Source organism: Peromyscus maniculatus, chromosome 1 (genome assembly GCF_049852395.1).
Source record: "Peromyscus maniculatus bairdii isolate BWxNUB_F1_BW_parent chromosome 1, HU_Pman_BW_mat_3.1, whole genome shotgun sequence".
Taxonomy (NCBI): Eukaryota; Metazoa; Chordata; class Mammalia; order Rodentia; family Cricetidae; genus Peromyscus; species Peromyscus maniculatus.
This window is the reverse complement of record NC_134852.1, coordinates 111,026,072-111,042,176: the sequence shown is the minus strand read 5'-3', so window position 1 is coordinate 111,042,176 and position 16,105 is coordinate 111,026,072. Positions and strand designations below refer to the sequence as shown.

General features: G+C 50.0%; 1 protein-coding gene across 2 annotated transcripts in view; it reads right to left on the bottom strand.

The window, feature by feature from the left end:
* Positions 1-2,957: 2,957 nt before the first annotated feature.
* P4ha3 (prolyl 4-hydroxylase subunit alpha 3) overlaps positions 2,958-16,105 on the bottom strand; it is a 34,927-nt gene continuing 21,779 nt past the window's right edge. For both annotated transcript variants that reach the window (XM_006982177.4, XM_076548271.1), the window contains exons 8-13: positions 15,014-15,078; positions 12,358-12,517; positions 10,590-10,652; positions 6,363-6,431; positions 4,328-4,424; positions 2,958-3,574 (exon numbers count right to left, since the gene is read on the bottom strand). In XM_006982177.4, coding sequence (XP_006982239.3) covers positions 3,504-3,574; positions 4,328-4,424; positions 6,363-6,431; positions 10,590-10,652; positions 12,358-12,517; positions 15,014-15,078 — 525 coding nt within the window. In that variant the 3' untranslated portion in view covers positions 2,958-3,503. The remainder of the gene's footprint in view (positions 3,575-4,327; positions 4,425-6,362; positions 6,432-10,589; positions 10,653-12,357; positions 12,518-15,013; positions 15,079-16,105) is intronic.

Here is a 16,105-nt window from a genome sequence, read left to right as displayed (position 1 = left end):
TGTGCACATACTAACACACGCGCGCGCGCACACACACACACAAACACACACACACACACACACACACACACAAATAAAAATAAAAAATAAAATTTAAAAAGGAAAGCATTAAGAGTCTAAGATGGCATCAGGGGACGCCCAGGGCATCCCCTCCTCCCTTGTAGGTACACATTGAAAGGGTATAAGGCGCTGGATACCGCAGCGGCTGTGGCAGTGCTGGTTTGGAGCCATGGTTTCCAGAGTTAGAATGGGCTTTATTAGAAGAGGGGATAGGACAGGAGAAGCCAGGCCTGGCAAAGAGGAAAAAGAGAGGGGCACAGAGAGGCGGGGGGAGGGGGAGAGACCAAGAGAGCGTGTGGGGGTGCACGTCCAGCTTTTAGGCTGGGATGCAGTCGCCTGCTGATGACGCCAGATGAGACACACACACACACACCCCAGCTGGGCGTATACAGAATCCTTACACACATATCTGTGTTCTGGGAGCCAGATGAGACCCCCCCCAAGCTGGGCATTTACAGAATCCTTACACACATATCTGGTCTGGGAGCCAGACGAGACCCCCCCCCAAGCTGGGTGTATACAGAATGCTTACACACATATCTGTGGTCTGGGAGCCAGACAAGGACATCCCCCCAAGATGGGCGTATACAGAATGCTTACACACATATCTGTGGTCTGGGAGCCAGATGACACACACACACACGCACACACACACACACACACACACACACACCACTGGGCATTTACAGAATCCTTACACACACATCTGTGGTCTGGGAGCCAGACAAGACCCCCCCCCCCCAGCTGGGCATTTACAGAATCCTTACACACACATCTGTGGTCTGGGAGCCAGACAAGACCCCCCCCCCAGCTGGGCATTTACAGAATCCTTACACACATATCTGTGGTCTGGGAGCCAGACGAGGACCCCCCCCCCAAGCTGGGCGTATACAGAATGCTTACACACATATCTGTGGTCTGGGAGCCGACTGTAGCCTTGTCTAGCCATCTGCTGCATCAGCCACCAGAATCTAACACACTGTAGCCTGGGTGTAGGGCTCAGCAAGTTAGGCCATCTCCGCACCCTTAGATCGCCAGCTGGCTTCCTCTTCCCACAGAGAGGTTTTGCTAGAAAACCCCAGGTTGGAGCCTGAGACTAGCCTATCAGTTAGCATCTCCCAAGGTGGGTGGCCTGAGCCACTAACTGAGGGTGAAAAGAAGTGTTTCCGATGGTCAGGGAAGATGCCACCTCCTGAGGACCAAGAAGCCTGAGCATAGGATAACAAATGTCACTTACAACCTGGGAGACCCCACCCCTCTGAGGAACAGGAAGGCAGGCGAGTTGGCCATGACTTCTGCAGGTGAGAGGCAGCTCTGACCCAGAAATGATTGGCCCAAGGCTGCATAGCAGTGTCCTGGATCAGGCGGCAACTCGCAGCCCAGTGTACACCTGACTACCAGAGCCACACCAGAGGCATGGGCAGGGGTGAATGCGTGGATGGTCCCACGGTGGTTTGGGTGAGAGCGGCCCCCACAGACTCACGTGTTTGAATACTTAACCCCAGCTGGTGGAACTGTTCGGGAGGGATTAGGACATGGCCTTGTTGAAGGAGGTTCATCACCCAGGGGCCAACTTGAAGTTTCAAGAGACTTGTGCCATTCCGGGTTTCCCTCTCTGCCTCATGGTTGAGTCATAGATGTGAGCCCTCAGCCACTGCTGTAGTGTCATGCCTGCCTCCTGCCACGCTCCCCACCACATGGTCATGAACTACCTTCTGAACCGATAAGCCCCAAATACACTTCCTTCTGTATGTCTTGGTCACGATGTCTTAACACAGCAACAGAGAGGGAACTATGACAGGCTTGGTGACAGAAGTCCCTTTCTCACTAGGCAGGTGACCACGGTTGTCACAACTGCACAGGAAGCACTTTTACCCGCCGAGGCGTCTCACGACCCATGGTCTCTGGGATCACGGCATCTGCGTAAGCTCCCGGTGGGCACCATTGCTACGATTCACTCGGACTAAACCAGTGACTGAGAAAGAGGCCTGAGCTTAGAGCAGTGGGTGGTCCCGGTGCAGTGGAGCTTTCTCTCAGGCCAACTCCTGTGGGACCAGAAGAGGCAGGGTCTAACAGTGACAGTCATTTGGTGATTTCCCGGCACACTCCACATAAATACATCCCACGTTCTGAAGCCGGACATGAGAACGTCAGAGTCCTCACTGGAAGTGAGAGCACATGTCAGCAGAGCATGGGGAAGGCAGAGGTTAGGTGTGAGGAACAGAGTCTAACTGCCCAGTCCTTTCCCTGGTGGCGTCTTCTGAGCAAAGCACACCCACATCCGGGGAGGAGCCCGGGCCGGCCAGCCTCGGTATCTCTTGGCACAAACATTCAGTCACCACCGTCCCCTTTACCGCTGCTCACTTGGCCTCTGGCAGTGAGGGCCTCGGCAGGCTTTGCCTGTAAAACTTCTGCTTCTGCCTGCTTATTTCAAACCTGCCCCTTTGTGTGGGGTGGGGTGGGGTGTCTAAGAATGCAGGCAAGTGCTTAGGGGGTTCTGAGAGTCCAGGCAAGTGTGGAGATGCAGTGAGATGCGGCTCCAACAGAGGCATCTACAGAGCACAGGGGACCGGGAAAGCAAGTGGCCCACATTAACACAGGAATGACATCTGCTCAGGTCACAGGAGCATCAGCAGGGGGACACAGGGGGGACACAGAGGACTGGAAAGAGTGGTCAGGGAAAGCCACTCAAAGGGACCCTGTGGAATGAGGGAGGCTCCCCAGAATGGGGAGGCCTGAGAGGGGGGAGAGATGGTGCTGTGGAAGAACAGAATGTCGGCGAGTCCAGAACAGGGCAACAGGAGGGGGGGGGGGGCTGGCCCACAGGAACATCCATCAATAGCACTACTTTGGTTTTTCTCGTTCAACATCATGGAAGACTATTCTGTTAGAAGAGGTGATTTAAAAACATTTTAATGACAAAACTCATAAAAAAGAAAACAAAATTGCTTTCCACGTTAAAAAAAATCATCACATGACAATACCCACTCGTGATGGGGATGGAGACCTCTGAATCAAGTGGTCCTGCTGGAGCAGCCTGATGCTTCCAGATTGTGTGTGTGTGTGTGTGTGTGTGTGTGTGTGTGTGTGTGTGTGTGTGTAGTGTATGTATGTGTAGTATGTGTTCATGCTAATGAACAGAACCTAGCTATGGAGTTGCACACACTAAACAACAGTTCTATACTGAGTTCCCCCTTTCACTCCCAAGGGTGGCTGAGCACTCAAAACCGCGTGGGTCTCTTGTGTTACCCAGGCTGTTCTGAGTCTCACAGCTGCAGTAGACCAGATGTAAATTCTTGGGGGCGAGAGGAGTTCCGGGTAAAGACCATCCCTCGACTCCCACCCACGGGCCTTGCCGTGAGGCCTTCCTTCGGGGGGCTGCGCTCCTCTTCACCCGTGGCTTTGGCTCCTGGCTTCTCTGACAGGCTGCCATCTGCCAGTGCTCAGTCTTCAGGGTTGGTGCCGCAGGGTCTTCGGAATTCCTGCCCATACTCGTGTATCCACTTGTTGGCCACTGAGGAGGGCAGGGGGGAGCGGGGCTCAGCAGGGAGATGGCCGCAGCCCTGTGTGCTTCATCACAGGGCATGGGAGCACAGCCTAAAATCCTGCTGTCTGCCTAGTCCAGTCCCGGCCCGACTGCACAATCTGCTGCTCCCAGCAGAGCAAGCACAGCGCCCTCCAGAAATTCTCAGCAGATCTTGCTAATGGCGTACTGATTTTCACACGTGTGGCACCTGGTCGTTCTCCATTCTAAAAGCCCCAGTGAAAGTGAAGCCATTCCTGGGTAACAGGGAAGAAAGCGTTTGCTTCTCCTGGTGTCCCTGTCAATGTGACAGCCATTTTCCTTTCTGGCTTCAGAGCGAGGTGCTCTTGGCCACACCTGCCAATAAACATGTCTGCCCACCATGAAGGAAGGAGTCCATCCATCCCTGCTGTCATGGCTTCTTGCCTGACCACTCCTTTGGGGCAGAGCTAAATGGGGGAGTGGGTTTGACAGTGTTCGCCTTGATGCAGAGGTTGGGAAGGCGCTCTGGTGTCTCATGCCTCTCCTTCATGCTCAGATGAAGCATCCTGGCCAGGCCTGTGACGCTTTGCTGACACCTACTCTTCCCAGGCCCCGAATCTGCTGGGACACCTGACTGCTCATCTATCCACGTCGCTGGCACTCAGCAGTACCACGAAGCCTCCAGAAGGGGGCTCTGCCGTCCGTCTCCACCCACTCCCCACTCCACTTTTCCATTTTCTCACCCACAAAGACAGGCCTTACCCCACTTATCTCCCACCAGGACAGGGCAGCCAGCATGAAGTGTGTCTCCATCCCCCTCTCCACTCCTGTGCAGGTTCCACCAAAACAGGGCAGCGTTCTGAAAACGAGAGGGGGGATGGGGAGGGTAGGAGGTCAGCCCAGCATCCTGGACTTTTGGTAGGCATGTGAATAAGGACACAAATTCATGCCATGAAATAGGAAACTCTTTCACCTCCGTGCGGTTTGGAGCAAGCAGGCATTGAAAGGCACAGGAGGGTGGAAGCTGCCACCAGGTGTGGGCACTGCCTCACGGCCTGCTCGGCTCCAGGCCTGGGCATGTGGAGACAGGCCACACCTGGCTCTGCTCTTGGGGGGCCCAAGAGAGACAGAGATGAAAGCAGACTAGGACAATGTGGCCCACCCAGTGCTGGGAGCCAGGCAAGCCCAGGCTCACAGGGTCACTGCGGACAGATACCCAACAAGACCCACAGGGTGGGAGATACCCCACGGGGTGGGAGATGACCCACAGGGAGGAGGGTGTCCCACGGGGTGGGAGATGACCCATGGGGTGGGAGATACCCCACGGGGTGGGAAATGACCCACAGGGTGGAAGATATCCCACGGCGTGGGAGATGACCCATGGGGTGGGAGAAATACCCACGGGGTGGGAGATGACCCATGGCATGGGAGATGACCCACAGGGTGGGAGAAATACCCATGGCGTGGGAGATGACCCACGGGGTGGGAGATATCCCCCACACAGCTGAAAGCAAGTGCACCACCATTCTCCACCCACTGGGGCCTTGAAATCATGCAACTAAGAAGAAAGTTAAGACTCAATCCCCTTGCTGGGCGGTGGTGGTGCACACCTTTAATCCCAGCACTCGGGAAGCAGAGGCAGGCAGATCTCTGTGAGTTTGAGGCCAGCCTGGGCTACAGAGTGAGTTCCAGGAAAGGCACCAAAACTACACAGAGAAACCCTGTCTCAAAAAAACAAAAACAACAACAACAACAACAACAAAAATCAAGCCCCTGTGCTCTGACCCCACAGCCTCTGTTCTTCTCTGCACTGTGTTCTTAGCCACACCCTCAGGCTCCCTTTAACCATGGCCATCAGACTAGATGGAGCCAGGAAGCAGCACTGGAAGCGTGGCCATGCCCCACTCAGGATGCACCAGGCACTGTGCTCAGGGCTTGAGCTGAGGCTCTCTAATCCATCTCCTTCCCGGGTTACTAAGGGCATGTTTGATCCTTCTGAAACGTGGAGGAAATGGTCACCCACAAAACAAACCTGTCAGCGCTGGCTCTCTGGAGAGCCACGGCTGTCACTGCTGTGTGTTGTCATGGCTGAAATTCTCTGTGAGCTCCAGGGCAGGGCTCTGAGCCTTGCTCTGAGACCCCGGTGCCTTAGCTCTGTGGGGAACTAGTTACTGTGGAGAACCTGGGGGTGACTCTGAGTTCTTAGCCTCTGAGGAACCCACAGTGACAAGGAAGACAGGCCTGTCATCATCTACTGTAACAGACATGGAAATAAAACAACAAATAGGACCACAAGGACATGTTGTAGTGACAGGAATGTGTGGGTAGTTCAAAAGAAAATGGTCCCCAAAGGGAGTCGCACTATTAGGAGGTGTGGCCTTGTTGGAGTAGGTGTGGCCTTGTTGGAGGAAGTGTGTCACTGTGGAGGCAGGCATATATGCTCAAGCCATACCCAGTGAGACAGACCACTCACTTCCTGTTGCTTGCGGGTCAAAATGTAGGACTCTCAGCTGCTTCTTCAGGATTATGTCTGTCTGTACACCATCATGTCCCACCATGATGACAATAGACTGAAACTGTAAGCCATGCCATTAAATGGTTTCCTTTATAAGAGTTTTCATGGTCATGGTGTCTCTTCATAGCAATAGGAACTCTAAGACAGAATGGGACATGGCCTTTGGGATTCCAGAAGAATCTCTTTTTATCCATCTCCCAGGCATCAACTTGCAGAGAGGGCTGAGTTCTTCACCGTCACACACCATCACAACCACATCCTCTAGGGGGAGACCCCACTCACCTTAACCACAGGTACACTGAAGTTGGCATAAATGAAGGCCGTGGCTCCTCCCGCTTCTACTGCGCTCAGCTATCATGAAGAGGAAGAAGCCAGAGTTGAGACAGCTGCTGACAGCCCTCTGTCATGTACTCATGAACTCAGAGGTCATTTCTGCACAGACAGTGTGCAGGGCTTCTGTTTCAGTTAGGGGAGAAATCCTTAGAAGTCACTCATCCAACTTCCAAATTCAGTGAACCTCTGAGAGGGTGCTGCTACTCACCCATGGAGCTTCTCACCAGTGGACAAGATTCTGGAATTCCCCCCTTATTTTTGCTTCTGGCTACCATCTTGATGGAGGGCTATAATAAGTAGATTCCAACTTTTTTTTAAAAGATTTATTTACTTTTTAAAAGTTATGTGTAGGGGTGGTGAGACAGCTCATTGGTCAAAGCACCTATTCTTGCTGAGGACCAGGTTTGGTTCCCAGCACCCATGTGGCAGCTCACAATCACCTGTAACTCCAGTTCCAGGGGATCCAAGAATCCTCTTCTGGCCTCTTTGGGCACCAGGCACACAAACATACATGCAGGCAAAGCATTCATACACACACATAAAAATTATGTGTATGCCTCTGTGTGCATGTGTGTGTGCGTGCACGTGCGTGTGCGTGTGTGTGTGTGTGTGTGTGTGTGTGTGTGTGTGTGTGTGTGTGTGCAGGTGCCTTGGAGTTCAGAAAAGCTGGAGCCACAGGCAGTTGTACACCGCCTGATGCAGATGCTGGGAACAAACTCTGGCTCTCTGCAAGAGCAGCACCTCTCCTCACTCCTCAGACTCCTCTCCTCTCTGCTCAGACTCCTCTCCTCACTGCTCAGACTCCTCTCCTCACTGCTCAGACTCCTCTCCTCTCTGCTCAGACTCCTCACTGCTCAGACTCCTCTCCTCTCTGCTCAGACTCCTCTCCTCACTGCTCAGACTCCTCTCCTCACTGCTCAGACTCCTCTCCTCTCTGCTCAGACTCCTCTCCTCTCTGCTCAGACTCCTCACTGCTCAGACTCCTCTCCTCACTGCTCAGACTCCTCTCCTCTCTGCTCAGACTCCTCACTGCTCAGACTCCTCTCCTCACTGCTCAGACTCCTCTCCTCACTGCTCAGACTCCTCACTGCTCAGACTCCTCTCCTCTCTGCTCAGACTCCTCTCCTCACTGCTCAGACTCCTCACTGCTCAGACTCCTCTCCTCACTGCTCAGACTCCTCTCCTCACTGCTCAGACTCCTCTCCTCACTGCTCAGACTCCTCTCCTCACTGCTCAGACTCCTCACTGCTCAGACTCCTCTCCTCACTGCTCAGACTCCTCTCCTCACTGCTCAGACTCCTCTCCTCTCTGCTCAGACTCCTCTCCTCACTGCTCAGACTCCTCTCCTCACTGCTCAGACTCCTCTCCTCTCTGCTCAGACTCCTCTCCTCACTGCTCAGACTCCTCTCCTCACTGCTCAGACTCCTCACTGCTCAGACTCCTCTCCTCTCTGCTCAGACTCCTCTCCTCTCTGCTCAGACTCCTCACTGCTCAGACTCCTCTCCTCACTGCTCAGACTCCTCACTGCTCAGACTCCTCTCCTCTCTGCTCAGACTCCTCACTGCTCAGACTCCTCTCCTCACTGCTCAGACTCCTCTCCTCACTGCTCAGACTCCTCACTGCTCAGACTCCTCTCCTCACTGCTCAGACTCCTCTCCTCACTCCTCAGACTCCTCTCCTCAGTGAATCTGTTTCTCTGTAAGGATCTCAACCAGGAAAGGGTGGGCATCACAAGAACTGTTTACTGATCCCACTGCCGTCCTCAGACCACTCAGATTCCTTCTTGGTTACCTAAGCTAAGTGTGCTGACTAGTTTTATGTCAACTTGACACAAGCTAAAGTCATCTGAGAGGAGGGAACCTGGATTAAGAAAAGGCCTCCATAAGATGGGGCTGTAGGCAAGCCTGTAAGTCATTTTCTTAATTAGTGATGATGGGGGAGGGCCCAGCCCACTGTGGGTGGAGCCACCCCAGGGGTGGTGGTCCTGAGTTCTATAAGAAAGCAGGCTGAGTAAGCCATGGGGAGCAAGCCAGTAAGCAGCACCTCTCCATGGCCCGGCATCAGCTCCTGCCTCCAGGTTCCTGTCCTGACTTCCTTTGATGACGGACAGTGATGTGGAAGAGCAAGCCAAATAAACCCTTCCCTCCCAAGTTGTTTTGTCTTGGTGTTCCATCACAGCAATAGTAACCCTAAGACACTGAGGAATAATTAGGTGTTATACCTGCCATCCCTGTGTGTGCACTTGCATGAATGTGCCAAAAGTCAATCCCAGATGTCAATTCTCAGACACTGTCCACCTTGTTTTTTGAGACAGTTTCTCTCTCTGACTTGGAACTTGCCAGGGAGGCGGAAGCGGGGGGTTGGCTAGCTCGCCCCTGAGCCCCATGGATCTGCCTGTCTCTGTCTCCCCAGCCCTGGTCTCCAAGCCTGGATTTTTACACTGGTCCTGTCATGGAAGTTTGCAAGGCAAACACTCTATTGACAGAACAATCTCAGCTCTGGATGTATTTTCTTAATATAAAGGGATTTTTTTCCTTCTGATTTTCAAAGAAATAATAAAATATAATATACACATTTTTTTTTTTTTTTTGGTTTTTCGAGACAGGGTTTCTCTGTGTAGCTTTGCGCCTTTCCTGGAACTCGCTTTGGAGACCAGGCTGGCCTCGAACTCACAGAGATCCGCCTGCCTCTGCCTCCCGAGTGCTGGGATTAAAGGTGTGCGCCACCACCGCCCGGCAATATACACATTTTTAATATATGAAAGTTTAAAAAAACCAACAGCTCTTGTCATCTTACCATCTAGAAAAATATACACACTCATAGTTCACATTGATTAATAGTTGGCATTTATGGCAGGCATTATACCAAGTCTCTACAAATATATGGTCTCACTTGGTCTGGACAAGAGTCCTATGAGTTAAGGCTGTCATATCCACACTGATCTTATGTCCAGTCTAAGCAGAAAAATCACCACCTGGTTGGCTTTCAGCTTAATCCTCTTTCTGAACTTCTTAAAGAATATTCCCTCCCTCCCATATTGCTTGTGTTTCCCACAAACCTCAACAACTGTCTTGGGAAATTTCTGATGTCTATACCAATGTAGAGATGTAAGCACTGGAGGTACCTGGGCCCATCTTAGGTCCCTACAACACTGGTTGGCCTTATGACGTTTTTTCCCCACACTTGCTTGGTAGGATAAAAGTGACAGGCACCGAGTTCTATGACACTTTCTAGAGGGCATTCTCTTGCCATAGGAAGTATGCTGGGCCACATTGGAATCATGAACATAGAGATGATATTGAATGCCAGCCTTTGAGCGCCCTTCCTGGCTGTGCTGTGGAGACCAGATCAGCCCTCAGGGAAGAGGGAGTTCCTGTTCTCACAGGGAGCGAGAAGGCAGGCCTTCATCTTGGGGTGCTATTCAGAGCTCTTGTGGTTGGTATGGTGACCCTTCCACTAACAGTAGTGAGTCTCATCTACACTTGACCTTAGCCAAAAGACTAAGAAGCATTCGTAAATCTCCCCCAATAAAGGATTGCTTTTAAGTGATAGATGATTGGAATATGACTGGTTTGTGTAGACGAAAGTAAAACTTCATAGTCTGAAGGCCAGTAAGGTTGATGAAGGCTGGGACTGAACCTGGGGGACCAGGCTAGGGACTCAGAGAAGAGGCCAGTTGATCACTTCAGTGTGTTATTTAAGGTGTGGACTCTACTGGAGACAGGAGGAGGATTTCCACTGCTTATCAGAGGTACTTACCAACTTTTTATCTCCTCACTCTCCCCTCTTGGAGTATAAACTGCTCCTTCTCTTCTCTTTCTCCTACAAGTTCATAGGCTCACTGATGGGTCTGTGCCTTTCAGTACCAACTAGGCTTCTAGACCTTAAGGTGGGAGACAACTGTATCCTCTTCCTGTGTTGTTCAAGTCCATGGTCTCCTAGTTTCCTCATCCTGACCCACTGTCTAGGCAAGGTCATATTTAGACCTTCACACTGCAAACTCTCTAAGGACAGAAATCTGTCTAATATCCCCTAATGTCTATGCCTAACAAAATAATGTTGTCTGAAGTTTAAAAATTCCTAGAGATTTTTGTGTTCAGTACCAGACAAAACCAATATATGAAATCATTTTGAAAATCCATATGATAAAATAGTCTACTTAGCCACATAACTCACATAGATCATAAATGTTGCAACTCGGTTCCCAGACTTCATCCTGTACAGGGGGCTGCTTGGCGACTGAGACAGAAATAGAGCAGATGGTTATTTTGTGTAAACGATCCCGGAGTGACAGCCAGGATCTACCATTAGCGCAGAAAGGGATAAAATGAGGCTGTCAAGGACAGCACACAACCCTGGACTACACCAAGTCGAGTGTGTGTCCATCTTTTCTTCCAGGTACTCGATAGACTGTTTAATGAACATTCATTTTTTGGATATGCACAGGAGTGAATTCTATACAAATTGAACAAATGATTGTCATGGGGAAAAATTAGACAAGAGGTTCTGCACTTAGGTTCTCCACAAAACAAAGAACATACACACTAGAGAAGATAATTATCTCATAGAAACATCCAGTCATTAGATTGCTGCTCCAAATTGTTTGTCCAAGGCACACACTCATTCTTTAATCAAGAAACAATCTGAAATATAACTTACATACCAGAGAATTCACTCACTGTAAATGCTATTAGCTGAATTTTAGCAAATGTTAACAGTTGCCCAACCTTGCCCACAATCAAGTTTCAGAACTTTCCACGTGCAGATGAAGGTTTATAGTCAACCCTGTCCCCACAAAACCGGGTTATCTACTTTCTATCTCCGTGTTTTGTCTTTTCTAGAAAGTTATGTAAATAGAATCATAAAATATGAAACCTCTTGTGAGTGGCTTCCTTCCTTAACTTGTATACTCATCTCTCTCTCTCTCTCTCTCTCTCTCTCTCTCTCTCTCTCTCTCTCTCTCTCTCTCTCTCTCTCTCTGTGTGTGTGTGTGTGTGTGTGTGTGTGTGTGTGTGTGCGTGCGCGCGCGCACATATATGATGTGCATGCATGCCTAAGTGTAGGCCACAGCGCACATGTGGAGGTCAGAGGACGATCTTGGGCATAGGTTCTCCTTTTCCATCTTGTTTGAGACAGGTTCTCTGTTGTTTGCCTGCAGCAGATGCCAGGCTAGCTGGGTAAAGTCTTCCGGGGATTCATCTGTCTCCACCTCCCATTCGCCCTGACAGTACTGGGGTTAGCAGTGTGTTTACTGTGCTCCGATTGCTTTGTACTGTGGGCTCTAGGGACTCAAACCCAGGTCCTCATGTTTGAATGGCAGACACTGCACCTACTGAGCCATCTCTGAAAGGCTTTTAAAAAGAACTTTTAAAGTTCTTGGGATCTTGATAAAGTTGGCACCATGGATGAACTGCAGGGAGGTCTTTTTTTTCCCCCCCTCATGATGTTGTGACTTTTCATTTGCATACTGATCACCTGTATATCTCATGTGTTTTGCTCATTTTAAAATCATCAGCATATTAATTGTATTCATAGGGTTCATTGTGGTAATTCCATGATTTGACCATGCTGCCCCCTTGGGAAGCTTTTATTCCTCAAAAATATTTGCTACTGGTAATATGGTGAGCAGTTGAGATTATAAAGAAAGGAGGGAGATTTGAGGACAATCCTCATGAAAAAGTCCCCAAGGAAGTAGGAGATAGAATTTTATTACAAGTCATATTCTTTTCCCACTCACAAATTCTGGGGAAGAGGAAGGTGGGGGCAGACAAGAAAAATGAATCCAGTAATCAGCTGAAACCAAAGCTTTCAGATATTCTGGAAACAAAAGGCTTTGTTCAAGGCCCTTCCTTAGTAGTTTCTGAGAGCCCTCCAGACCTCTGCCTCTGAGGAAGAACACACTGGCTCCCTGCCCCAGAAGACTGGTCATTGATCCCATCCTTACCGTAGCATGGTCAAAGTGAGGTTCATAGTGCCCTCCGATTCCATAGTTCACCACCTGGAGATACTCTGCATAGGGAGGCCGGATGTCAAGGCCTGTGAGGGCAGCAATTCGGTGGTCAAGGGTCACCAGCATTGGGTCAACTGTGTCCTTCAGCCAGGCACTAAAACACAGCAAGAATTGGAACAACAGTGATCTGATGTTGGGAATGACTACATGATGTCTGTGAATGAGTGGATGGTGTGGTGGTTTGAAAGGAAATGGCCCCCAAAGGGAGAGGTACTATTAGGAGGTGTGGCTTTGCTGGAATAGGTGTGGCCTTGTTATAGGAAGTGTGTCATTGTGGGGGTGGGCTTTGAAGTCTCCTTTGCTCAAGCTATGCTCAGTGTGGTTACACAGTTCACTTCCTGTTGCCTGCGGGTCAAGATGTAGAACTCTCAGCTCCTTCTCCAGCACCATGTCTGTCTGCATGCTGCCGTGTCCCGCCATGATGATAATGGACTAAACCTCTGAAACTGTAAGTCACCCAATTAAATGTTTTCCTTTGTGAGAGCTGCTGTGGTCATGGTGTCTCTTCACAGCAGTAGAAACCCGAGACAGATGGATGAGTGAATGTATGAATAAACAAATGAATCCAGTCAGTTAGAGGGAAGGAGCCACGAGCCTGACCACCTCGTCCTCCCTCATGTCAGGCCAGCCCAGTGTGCTTGGCCTACTATTTCAACATTAACATAGCTAACATTCTCCGAGGCTAGTGCTGAGCTGAGCAGAGCAAAAGCTCACAGAACCCAGGGCTGTGACTCAGAGCTGAAGATGACAAAACCCATCCTTAAAACTGCTGTGCCCTGAAGACATCTCCTACAGAGGAGGCAGAGTACTGGGAGAAGAGCCGGGACTTAAAGCGATGACTGTGGGATGTGGTGGTGTGTACCCCACCCTCAGGAACGTGGGGGGTCAGGAAAGGAAGGAGGAATGGGAGAGGAAAAAACTAAAGCAGCAATAGCAGTTCTTCATCGCTGCAGGATGCCGATAGCGCTTAACCTTTAACCCCTCCAAGGGCCAGTGTGCTCCTCTGTAAGTGGGAGTGATGGTTATATCTACTTCCGGATCTTAGAAAACCGAGAGAAACACCATGGAGGTGTTCTGTACGGTGTGTTGGTGACTGCTATGATACCCAAGGGAGTCACAACTGTTTCAACTCGGGCAAACCAGGATCTGTCAAAGCCCAATTCAGACTCTTCCTGAATGTCTTGTTGAGGTTCTTTCAATGTAAAACAATTGGAGTCAGGATCGAGGCCCTAGAAAAATGAGGCCATGTTTTCTAAGCAAGGCCAGTGACACCCTGACAGGTTAATTTGTTCCACATACTTTACACTCAGATTACCTATTAAATTAAATGCTCTTGGATTTGCAAAGACACCCAGGACAAAATTAGCCACTGCTTTCAAAGAAGGAAAACACAGAGGCTCAGTGGGTAAGAGCACTTACTGCTCTTGCAGAGGACCGGGGTTCAGTTCCTAGCATCTACACGGGGCAACTCACAACTGTCTGGACCTTCCCGATTACAATGCCTTCTTCTGGCTTCTGGGTTCAATGCATGCACATGGTGCACATACAGATAAGCAGACAGACAGTCCAAGGTTTAGAGAACAACTTTTAACGCCAATGTCCCTGCTAATGGTTTGGATGGAGAATGCTCCCCACGGGGGCAGGTGTCTGAACATTTGGTCTCCAGATGGTGATGCTGCTGCTCTAGGAGGTTGTGGAACCTGGGGGTGAGTCTGGAGGATCATAGTCCAGCCCCAGCCTCTGTCTTGGCTCCACAGAGATGTAAGAAGGTGAAGAGATTCCACTGCCCACTCCTGCCACCATGGATCCACCCGCCACCACACTTTCCCTGCCATGATGAACTGTGTCCCCTCAAACCAGTCACCAAAGCGAACCCTTCCCTTCAGCTGCTTCTTGCTCCCGGCAATATGCAGTGCACACAGTCCCTAGATGTACCAGACAAAATCAATTAAGCCCAAATAATCCTGAACCAAAGCCTCTGTCTCTCACGTCCCCTCCCAGAGGACAACACATGCCTAGAGGTCTAGCCTGTCTCTGGGATGCTGAGGCCACTTTCTCATGTGGCTCTGATGGACATTCCTCCTCTCATTCTCTCCCCAGTCCTGTCTTCACTGTGCACATAAACAGTGGAGGGGAGGGGAGGAGTGGAGGGAAGAGATGGGGAGGATAGGTCTGGGGACCACACTGGAGCCTGCTCCTTGAGAAGCCAGCAGGTCCAGGGGGTCCATTCCTGCCTGCTGCTTGGAAGGCTTTGTCTAGGAGTCAGGAGGTGGGAGTGGAGTCTGCAAAGTCAAATTACAGATGTGTGAAGGAACACACATTACAGATGTTTGTAGGAATGAACTCTGAGAAGACACCAGATGCATGCTTTCTGCTCTAAGGTGGAGTTTTCTCCAAGTGACTTTTCCTGGTGACTTCTTAGTTAATCTCCAGATAATATTATAATCTGGTGCAGGCACTGGGGTGACGGGGTGGAAATGTCTCTCATAATAGTTTCCCACAACTTGAACTACAGGCCATCTAAGAAAGGTTGTTACTGACCTAGCAATCAGCTGTGTCCTCAGCCCCAGGTGGGAGTGGGCCTTCCTACCTTTTGCTGATGCGGTACTCCACTGGTAACTGCTTTTCCCCCGAAGCCACCACTGATCTCTGGAGCTGGGAGGAAGCAAAAGAGAAAGCCCAGGTGGTTCTGGTGCAAAGTGATGGCCCAGCATGCCACAGACATGCCTCTCTCTAAAGCTTAACCATCACCAGCTCCTTACTCCATAAAGCGTATTTCATGTGTGCCACGAAAATGTCTCACAGAATTCCTTTTGTGCCTGCAGGACTGAGCTGGGGAAGAGCATAGCCATTTCTCATCTCGGCTTGTATCACAGAGTCAGGCCTGGGTCTTGCGCAGGGTAAACTCGATGCTTCTCAAATTAAAGGAACAACTCCGATCACAATGGGGTGCACTCAGGGGCGGCTTGCTCCTTCTGAAGAACCCTAAGCAAAGCCCTTCCCTACAGAGCTCACTGCTAAGCTGCAACTGCCTGGCTTACAAAAAGCCCAATTCTTTCAGAGTTCTTTTATTATTGTCTACAAACAAATCATTCATTTTGAGAGCAAATATTTATTGTATTTATGATATTAAGCACTGTGTTGTAATATATATATATATATATATATATATATATATATATATATATATATACTGAAATAAGTCAAGAGTAGAATGTTCCATACATTCCAGACAGAAAGAACAGAGGGAAGAAAGGGAGGAAGAGATAGATGGCTAAGTAGGTAAATCCATAGGTACATAGATGACAGAGACAGGGGGGGGGGGTCCATTTACAGAAAAGACAAACAGCTGGATGGTTAAGGGCAAAGGGGGAGATACAGTGGAAGGGTGAGCAACAGCCAGGCTATAGAGCTGGGTCAACACTCAAGAGTTTAAGCAAGAGATTTAGAAAGTCCGTTCTGACCTTCAAAGATTAGTTTGGGCAGGCAGAGTGGCACTTGCCTGTAGACCCAAGACTCAGGAGGCTGAGATGGAAAATCCCCTGAACCCAGGAATTTGAGGCCAGTTAGGGCAACACAGCAAAACCTTCCTCAAAGTATAAAAATAAGGGGCTGGGAGACAGCTCAGTTGGCAAAGGGCTGCCGTGCAAGCAGGGGGACCTGCATTTGGATCTCTGGCATT